Source organism: Myxine glutinosa, chromosome 1, assembly GCF_964187855.1.
Source record: "Myxine glutinosa chromosome 1, kmMyxGlut1.1, whole genome shotgun sequence".
In the NCBI taxonomy this organism is placed as follows: domain Eukaryota; kingdom Metazoa; phylum Chordata; class Myxini; order Myxiniformes; family Myxinidae; genus Myxine; species Myxine glutinosa.
In genome coordinates, this window is record NC_136261.1 from 179805667 (window position 1) to 179816507 (window position 10841).

General features: G+C 50.7%; 1 protein-coding gene across 1 annotated transcript in view; it reads right to left on the reverse strand.

Annotated features, from left to right (window-relative positions):
* The window catches only part of LOC137432387 (unconventional myosin-XV), a 214080-nt gene that overhangs the window by 190417 nt on the left and 12822 nt on the right, over positions 1 to 10841 (reverse strand). The window contains exon 3 of the mRNA XM_068124318.2: positions 6849 to 6966. Coding sequence (XP_067980419.2) covers positions 6849 to 6966 — 118 coding nt within the window. The remainder of the gene's footprint in view (positions 1 to 6848; positions 6967 to 10841) is intronic.

Below are 10841 nucleotides of genomic sequence, written 5' to 3' on the forward strand. Positions count from 1 at the left end.
AACGAAGAGTCATAATTAATGGAAACAAGTCCTTAACTGACATAGATTAAGAATAACTAGCAAGATGTCCTATAATTGTCTACGTGTGGTGCGGGGGACCTGGGCACGACATTTAATGGGGGAATGAAGGGGAAGATCGGCTCTAATGGGTGTTGTTTACAGACAATGGGACTAGGGAATGGGGTAAGGGGAGAGTTGGGGGGTATCGGAGAAGATAGGGGAATATTTACAAGCGGATATGGAGGTCAAATTCCATATTCGCAACATTGCACCCTTCTCTACCCTCGGGGCGTCCCGACCCGATAAATTTTTACCTACTTTAGTGTGGCACGCAATGTAGTTCCCTCTACTATTAACTCTACCCTGAGTGCGACAGTTTTATAGATATTCACAAATGAGTAAATATGTCCCCCTGCGACGTTGCACCCTTCTCCTCTCAGAAACACACCCACAGGATAACCGAATCCGGAAAGAATCCTCAAACTAAACATACAGCCGGTAGGGAGCATTATTTACAAGACTACGCTGATATTTACACTACGATCCAGGACCTGTCTTTGGAGGAACACATGCAGATGTTATGCATAGAGAGAGCGCGCTTGCCAACATCGATACACCAACCCACGAGTGCTCTGTGGCCGACGGCCTTTAATAACGTGCAGAGCACCCTTTCCCAGCATCAAAAGCACCACCCCACCACCAATCGGTGCAGTCACCATTGTTCATTGGAATAAAAATAAATTCGACAACCCCTAACCCTGCAGGTGTCTCTTGCTCTTCTTGTGGTGCACTTGGTGTTACTTAAAAGTGGTTCACCTGTATGGCATAGGTGCCACGTTGACCCATAGGTCCATCCCCGGGTGGTGCTTGGCCGCAAACGAACTGCGGTCCATCGTGGGTGGCCACAAACATTGCGGTCCATATGGTGTATCGATCCCGGCAGCAAGCAGCGAAAGTGCAGGCCCACAACTGCGTCGCCAGCACCTCTCTCTCCTCTCTCTCTACCCCAAAGCCAGATCCTCGGAGGTGGGAGACAAAAACAAGACAAGTGAGCAAGGTGGTAAGGGCGCAAAAGTGCACGCAATGCAAGGTGATGCACACTGGGGGCACATGGGAACCAGGTGAGACAGGTACGTTCCTACCGTACGCCCCCCCCACCAGGTAACCTACATGGCCCCTCCCTTACCCCTTACTGTATCAACAAAACACAACACTACCCATAAACATCTACTTTACAAATCCACAAACATCCCTACTGTCTTCCCCGTTCCTCCCATATACCAAATTCGTCTTCTCTCCCTCCTAACCAATCAAATTTGCCATTTTCAACTCTCATCAAAATTTGCCATTTCCAACTCAACATCAAAATTTGCCATCACCAATTCATCATCAGTCCCTCCTAGGGAGGGAGAGATGGAATCACCCCAATGTCTCATCCACGTCGTGATGCGTCTCACAAATCCAACAGCAATCCTTACTTCCTGCAACACAAACAAAGAAAACACAGGTGTGGAGTCATCATCATCACCACAGGTAAGTGGCTGCGTATGGTGCGACAGGTTCATCAATCCTAACTATCTCCTAAATGACTTTAACAACTTTACACTACCCGGGGTCTCTCTCCGGCCAAACCATTGGCCCTCTTACACTATGGGTTCTAAAAACCAATTCCCATTGGCCAAACTGTGGTGCTCTTCAATTTGGGGTCTCACTCCCCCGATTCATCTCCCGGTGCCCTCGCACAATTTCTGGGCTGCGGCGTGTACCTCTCCCAGTGGGTCTACCCACCTGCACACCTCCACCACTGCAGTTGCCTCCGAGCTTACCTGCTCCTTGCCCTAACCTAACTACCTGGGGAAGGCCCTCTGGCACTCTCCCCACTCGGTGCCCTCTCTGGCACTGGGCTACCCGGGTCCATCCTCCGGATCCTCGGGCCCCATCCACAACTCTACCGGCTCCCAGAGCCCACCTGCGGCCTCACCTGGCCGACATCCTCACAGTGGTGGAGTGCTCAACCAACTACACACACTAACAGGCTACACGCCCAGCCATTTCCACAACACTAATGCACCCATTCACAACACCATTCTGCAACCGCACCACAAATGCCAATATCCAACCACAATTTACCTGCACCCTCTACCTAACACTTACACTACCCGCCCCGGGTACTCGTGAAAGGGGTCCACTCTTCCCCCATCCACACCTTCGCACCATGCACACCACTCCGTACCACTTACTCCAACTTTCTCCACACACCTGTACTTGCACACCTGTGCTCTCACACCTGGTGCCACCGGCACCCTTCTCTCCCCAAGCGCATTCGCGCTGATCCACAACACTCACTACTCATACACTGCTCCACACACCTGTCCAGTTGCACACCTGTGCAATCACACCTGTTCAATTCTCACACACACAGCATCATCTCAGCTAACTACTCCCTTCTGAAACTTGCGCTTCCCAGTCGTCCCTTTAAACTATTGCGCTCCCTCGTCATTATCATCCATACTAATCTACCTGCGTCCCCACTACAGGTATCAGTCACTAACTAAACTTAACGTTACCTAATGTCAATCTCTTCTAGATCCCTACACACCATATCCTAACCCACCCGGGCTAGTTTTCACTGCCATACACCCCATAAACTATTGCTCCTTTGCCCCCACCCATGGGAAGGATGGTGGATTTGCCATCCCACCACATCGGGGGTCTCTCACTACCAATTTTGCACATCAAATTTCAATAAATCAAAAATTTGGCCAATCACTGCCCATCATCTGCCAATCACTACTGCCAATCCCTTGCCAATCATCAAATTTTGTTTTTCTCTAATTTTGGGTCCAAAACACTAACCTCATCACCCAGTCTACTCACTACTGCCTCTCGGTGCGCCAATTCCTGTCCAAAGCCCGGCTTCGTAAAGCCAAGCAATGGATGCTGGTTGTTTTGTGCCTGCGGCTGGATGCGTCCGGCATTCGGGGCAGGGACGGGGGCTTACCCGGGCCGAGATCCCACGCATCACCTCGGCGTGGAGCCATCCAATGTCCCGATCTCGACCTGCCGGCACGTCTCAACAAAACGTGGTCGCCATAACGACCCTTCCTATCGGGCTGCCCGCTCCGCCTATTGGAGCACAGACGTGGCCGTTCAAAGCGAGGCCCAGCGTGGATCGCGCACGGCGGTCCTTTCGAACCCGCCGTGGCTCGGATCCCCGCTGGTTCTCGCGGCACGCGAAGCCCGGCACGCACCGAGGGCCCGCTTCGGCTAAAAGTCGACCTAACCTTTAACCCGGTTACCGTCGACGCTTCACCTGCAGGCCTACATGCATACGCTACCTCTTTCTTGCTCATACATGCAGCCGTTCCCATTCTCCTCGTACCTTTTCTTTCACACCTCGGTACACTCATTCCGCTCACCGACTTGGTCACACACCTGACCACCGAACACTTTGGCACACATTCGTTGCTCGCACACCTCACCAATACACCTCTTCGCGCCCCTTCCTCGGTCACCTCCTCTGTGACAATCACAGGTGTGCTCTCATTCGCACACCCAACCACGTGCCTCACCACCAACTCCAGCGTGCATTCCCACTCACGCTCTACCATTCCAGGTGTGCATCCTTCCATCCCAGGTGTACATCCTCGCTCACCTGTCACAACTAACTCACGCTCCATGTCACTCTCACTACTTCCACCTCCATTCCTGACAGCGCACTCACCCTTACTCTTGACAGCGCACTCTTTCCCCATGCACCTGTCCGTCACACACCTTTCTCGCGCACACTCTCCCGTTACACCCTCTGTAACACTCACCACAGGTGGACACTCTTCCTTTCTTCTGACAGCGCACTCTTTCCTCATGCACCTGTCCGTCACACACCTTTCTCGCGCACACTCTCCCGTCACACCCTCTGTAACACTCACCACAGGTGTGCATTCTTCCTTACTTCTGACAGCGCACTCTTTCCTCATGCACCTGTCCGTCACACACCTTTCTCGCGCATACTCTTGCGCACACTCTCCCGTCACACCCTCTGTAACACTCACCACACCGCGCTTCCACGTGCTTCCTCGCACACGCGCTACGACCGACTCACTCTCGCCAGCACCCTCACTCCTTGGCACACACTTTTTCCTCACACACCCCAGAGTCGGACTTTCTCGCACACCTCCTCTTTCGCACACCAGACCTGTCACACACTTCACCAGTGGCCTCTCACGAACACCCGGGTCTATTTCGACCCCCAAGCTTATTAAATCCCCTGGCGCATCATACGCACGACCATATTGGTCACCACTTACACCGGGTCCTCTTTCTCTTCGCTTCTCCTCCATCACCTGCGAATCCCTCATCCGGTTAATGAGCACATCATCACGATCCAAACACAGACTTTGGACCAATTCTTTTATCTCCTCTTTTATCTCTTTCTTATCCCCTCTCCGTCGCTTCTTAATTTCGCTCATCCCTTCTTCCACTTCTTCTAATTTGTGCTTCACCTCTTTTATTCCCCGGTACGTCTCCTCAAGCTCGTCCTCCAAGGCTACCTTGACCGTTTCCATGTGCGTCCTCACCTGCCGGTCCTTCGTCTCCATTACCTCTACCACCTCGTCCAACCTCGTTGTCAGTCCCTCACGTACCATCTGACATTCCCTCTTCGTCGCTATCAAGTCGTCTTTTAGTTCTTTCTGTGTCACTTTTAACCCTCCTAATACCGCAGTGTTCCTTTGAACCTGCTCCGTTAGTTCTTTTTGTCCCTCCGTCAGCTGTTCCACCTCCTGCGTCAGGACCTCTATGCCCCCCTGTAACTTTACAGTCCCCTTTCTCACCTCCTTCTCCATGTGCTCCCTACAGTGCCTCACCTCCTCGCGCACTCCTCCGACCTCCTCACTCACTCCTCTTCTGATCTGCTCTCCCATCACTTGCATCTCCTGCCCAGATGCCACCCTCATCTGCTCCATTTCCTCCCTGTGAGCATCCAGTTTGGTTTCTACCCCCATTCTGACCCCCTCTATCTGCTGCTCCATTTGTTTAACTTCCCTTTCCGCTTGGTCCCTCATGTCCCTCAATTTGCCTTCCATACTGTTTTCTAACCCCTCTAACCCATTTTTCACTCCCTCTATCTGATTCTCCTGGGCAGCCATTCTATTTTCTACCCCCATTAACCCATTTTTCACTTCTTTTATCCCGTTGTCTAACCCCTCAAAATTATTGTCTATCTTCCCAAATTTCTTGTCTAACTCCTCAAAATTATTGTCTAACCCCTCACTGGTACCCCTCGCTTCGTCCCTCATTACCCCCATTTGCTCACTCTGAGCCCTCGCTTCGTCCCTCATTACCCCCATTTGGCCCTCTATTCGTTCCATAAGGGCCCTCATTTGCAACATAAAAAGGTTCGGATCCACCAGGGGCGCTGCCACGGTCACGGGCGCGGTGACCAGCGAGGCGCCATTTTGCGCGTCTGCTACCCTCGCTGCTTCGCTCTCCTCACGTCCCTCAATTTGGTCCTGGACCGACCCTGCCTCACTCTCCCCTACCGGACCCCAGCTGTCTTGATCCGCCATAGCGCGACTTTCAAAATTCGGGTTTTTATTATTTTTTTTTTTTGTAAAACACAATCAAATTTCGCTGTTATAATTTCGAGCGCGTAAACGCGCTCCGGGTCCAATCTCACTCCTCGACACCAATTGTTACAGATACGACTTTGATGGTATGGTGGGCCGAGCGGGATGGCCGCCGTATCCGTACAAGTTACCCCGATTGCACCCGGGGTTGACTAATCGCGCTATGCTGGCTCAATAGGAAAGAGAAGACACCCGGCTGGGTTATAATGACACAATACGACACCAGGGGTTCAGTTCTCAAGTATATTCGTACGGAAAAAGGTTAGATTACAGGGGCTAGAGGTATATTTACAGGAAGACAGGCACTTAGACACACTCTTATATTAACCCTAGACAGACCACAGATAAACGGGACAACGCTGACTCACACGGGATTTGATGGCAAGGAAAGCGGCAGTCGATGGCTCAGGTGCACCTGGCTCAGGGACAGAATCACGTACGGTGGTGTCCAGCAAATGCGGGGAGGTCGCTCAGCGCTCGTGGGTCGCGACTTTGGTGGAGATGCCGGGGAGGTCGCTCAGCGCTCGGGAGGGTGGCGTCTTTTCCTTCCAAGCTCGGGGCGCATCTCACGTCACGTCCGGCGCGGGGCCGCGTATATCCGGCGGGGAGTGACACGCCCTCGGCTCGTTAGCGCCGCCCCAGATGGCATCGGCCCATGGCTTCTCATTGGGTGCGGGGGTTACCGGCTCCGCCCTTGACGAGGGGCCGACAGGGAGCCCCTTCGTGGTAACCCCGTGGAGCGCGTGGTCAATGGCGGCTAACTGAGCCGGAAGGAGGACGCCCACTCCCCATGCCGTCACCGCGCCGCCCCCCTCTTTTGTTGTTGTTGTTGTAGTTGGCGCTTCTTCATGGGGAAGAGATGCGGAGAGGTATGGGAAGGTCCTAAACTCCTACTGGTGCCATATCATCACATTCTGGTGCAACGAAGAGTCATAATTAATGGAAACAAGTCCTTAACTGACATAGATTAAGAATAACTAGCAAGATGTCCTATAATTGTCTACGTGTGGTGCGGGGGACCTGGGCACGACATTTAATGGGGGAATGAAGGGGAAGATCGGCTCTAATGGGTGTTGTTTACAGACAATGGGACTAGGGAATGGGGTAAGGGGAGAGTTGGGGGGTATCGGAGAAGATAGGGGAATATTTACAAGCGGATATGGAGGTCAAATTCCATATTCGCAACAATATGTATAAATGAGAGGTAAAATATTCACTTACCTTGGAGTGACCAATGCGGAAAGATGTTGTATGCTCTGAGCCAAGAGAAGTGAGGATGGCTTTGCTGATTTCCACTCTTCCTCTCATGACATCGTGTGGTCCAGCGAGCAAGGCATGTCTACAAAGTTGTACAAACAAAACTGATCAGTAAATTTACAATCTTACTTTTTAATGCTAAGTGACCATAAATTTGGTTCAGTAAAGTCTCTTTCCTACTATCACATAGAATACCAGCACAAATAGCATACTAATTGTATGTATGTATATGTATATATGTACAGTCCATTCAGAAAGTATTCAGACCCCTTCACTTTTTTCACATTTTGTTATGTTGCAGCCTTATGCTGAAATCGTTGAAATTCATTTTTTCGCTCATCAATCTACACTCAATACCCCATAGCGACAAAGAGAAAACAGGATTTTAGAAAGTTTTGCAAATTTATGAAAAAGAAAAAACTGAAAGATCACATTGACATAAGTATTCAGACCCTTAACTCAGTACTTAGTTGAAGCACCTTTGGCAGCGATTACAGCCTCGAGTCTTCTTGGGTATGACGTGACAAGCTTTGCACACCTGGATTTGGGGATTTTCTGCCATTCTTCTCTGCCCTCTCTCCACCTCACCCCCAGGAATACCTTTGGCTACGGCTTCCCCTTCGCTCCCACCTTTTGTTCATATGTGTGTTGTACCGTCCACCAAACAGCGATGACTCCATCTACATCTCGCTGTCTGATAATATGGACCAACTTCTATCTACCCATCCCAACTCTCTCTTCCTCATATGTGGTGATTTCAATTGTCACCATGCCAATTGGCTGGGTGTGGGTACCTCTCTCACCAGCCATGGCTCTTCAGCAAAGGACTTCTGCGACTCACTGGGACTGACACAATCTGTCAATTTCCCGACCCGGATCTCAGTCAACGGAGCATCTTCTCTTCTGGATTTGGTTATGACAAACTTCCCTGAAAATGTCTGCTGCTCTTCTTCTGCGCCAATCGGCTCATCTGATCATGTGCTTGTCAAAGTGGACATCTCTCTGACCATTCTCAGAGAGCCTCCTCAGCGTCGACGAGTCTGGCATTTCACTCAGGCCAACTGGCACGGTCTTCAAGCAGCCATCAATCATCTGGACTGGTCTCCCATCTCTACCGCCTCTGACATCAACTCATCCTGGGAATTCTTTCAAAGTAAATTGCTCTCTCCCATGCAAAGATTTATCCCATCTCGTCTTCAGTTGTCATACCCTTCCTCCCGTCCATGGTACACGGAATCTTGTGGTGAGGCTGTTGCCCTGAAACAACTTGCTTTCGTCTCCTGGAAAGCAAATCCAACGGAAGGAAATCTCATTTCCTTTCACAAAGCCTGAAACAAGTGTGTGTCCACCCTCAGGAGAGCCAGGAAACAATATCTCACCGTTCTCAAGACCAAACTCTTTTATCTGTCTCCCTCTTCCAAATCCTGGTGGCGTCTGGTCAAATCTGTTTCTGGTGTTTGTTCCCCCTCCATCCCCTCCCTCACCTCAAACGGCTTAACGGCTGACTCCGCACGTGAAAAATCTGAATGCCTCAACTCTGTGTTTGCCTCTAAATCTTGTGTCCCAAACCCATCCCTCTCTGTACCCACCGTACCCTGTCGTACCCAGCTGCTCCTGGACTCTGTGTCCTTTCCTCCTGACAAGGTGGAAAAGTTTCTGTCAACCCTCGACTCTGATTCTGCAACTGGTCCTGACGGCAACAGCCCACGGGTCCTAAAATCATGTTCTTCCGCTCTTTCACTCCCTCTTTCTGTTCTCTTCACCCTCTCTTTTGCTCAAGGTCATCTGCCATCTGCTTGGAAATCAGCCAACATCACCGCTTTGCACAAAAAGGTGCAAAAACAGATCCCAGCAACTACAGACCAATCAGCCTTCTCCCAATTATCAGCAAAGTCATGGAATCCATCATTGCTTACAGATATGAAATCTTTCCTCTTCTCCAATGGCTTGATCTCTGATCATCAATTTGGTTTCAGACCTGGTCACTCTACTCTGGACATGCTGCTTCTGCTTTCTCAACAATCGATGGAGGTCCTCAACGCCAAACAGGAAATTAGAGCTGTCTCCCTTGACATTTCACGTGCCTTCGATACGGTCTGGCACCCTGCTCTGCTCACCAAACTCTCCTCCTTTGGTATCCATGGAAATCTCCACGCAGGGCTGGCGGACTTCCTCTCTGGTCGTAGTCAACGTGTGGCCCTGAATGGGTTTCTCTCATCTCCTCTTCCTGTTCAGGCTGGAGTTCCCCAAGGTAGTGTTCTGGGCCCTGTGCTTTTTCTGGTCTTCATCAATGATCTCTCTGACTCTCTTGAAAATACTCTCTATCTCTTTGCTGACGACTCTACTCTCTGTCGCTCCATTCCTCATCCCTCAGATCGGCAGTCTGCAGCCTCCTCACTCTCTGCAGGCCTGGACAAAATCACAGACTGGGCAAACAAATGGAACATGTCTTTCAATCCTGATAAATCTCACACTCTTACGATGTCTCTCCGAAAAGACCGACTGGAAAACCCTCCCATCCACTTTCTGAATAATCCTCTCCAAGAAGTTCTGTCACTCAAGCTTTTGGGTCTCACTATTTGCCATGATCTTTCCTGGGAAAACCACATTTCAAATCTGGCCTCCAAAGCCAGTCGCCGACTGGGCATCCTCCGTCGTGTGAAGTCCTTCCTTGGCACACCTGAGCTCCTCACCACATACAAGGCTTTCATCCGCAGCTCTATGGAATACTGCTCTCCCCTCTGGTCTCGTGCTCCTGCCTCACACCTAGCCCGTCTTCACTCTGTTGAAACCAAAGCGTTCAGAATCATTGGAATCTCCTGCGATGAAGCTAACTCCAAGGGCCTTTCACTCACTCACCGCAGGCAGGTTGGTGGTCTTTCCGTCTTCTACCGACTCCTCTCTGGCCTTGCCCCCCCAGCCCTCTCTCGGCTCTGTCCCCCAAATATTCCTACAGGTCGCACAAGATCTGCCTGCAACCCTCTTATGGTTAAACTGCCAAAATCAAGACTTTCTGCTCACCTTCACTCATTCATTCCTCTTTTCCCCCACCTCTGGAACAAACTCCCTCACTCTCTTCAATCCCACTCCACCCTCCAGGTCTTTAAAACAGCTGTTCACCACCATCTCTTATTCTCCCCCATCCAAAACCTTGATCTTTTCTACCCCCACTAATTTCGGTCCCCTTGTGTTTTATACCTCTCCCCCCCCCCCCCTCCCCCCCACCCCTTCCCACGCCTCCTGCCCCCAAGCCCTCTCCCTCCCACACTTCTCCCTGCTCTCAAATGTTGTGGTTGTGTGCTTCCCCTTCTCTCCCCATCTTGTCTTCCGCTCCCTCTTTTTGTATATTTTGTTTGTCTGGTTGATTTGTTTGTGAAATAAATGTGAGCTCTTTCACGAGCCTTGATTCAGTAGAAATAAATAAATTTAAAAAAAGATCCTCTCACACTCTGTCAGGTTGGATGGGGACCGCTGGTGGACAGCCATTTTCAGGTCTCTCCAGAGATGTTCGATTGGGTTCAAGTCAGGGCTCTGGCTGGGCCACTCAAGGACCTTCACAGAGTTGTCCCTAAGCCACTCCTGCATTGTCTTGGCTGTGTGCTTAGGGTCATTGTCCTGTTGGAAGGTGAACCTTCGGCCCAGTCTGAGGTCCTGAGCGCTCCGTTTCAGGTTTTCATTAAGGATATCTCTGTACTTTGCTCCGTTCATTGTTCCCTCAACCCTACCAGTCCCCCAGTCCCTGCTGCTGAAAAACACCCCCACATCATGATGCTGCCACCACCATGCTTCACCATCGGGATGGTATTGGGCAGGTGATGAGCGGTGCCTGGTTTCCTCCAGACATGACGCTTAGAACTGAGGACAAAGTTCAATCTTGGTTTCATCAGACCACAGATTCTTGTTTCTCACAGTCTGAGAGTCCTTTAGGTGATTTATTGCAAACTCTAAGCGGGCTTT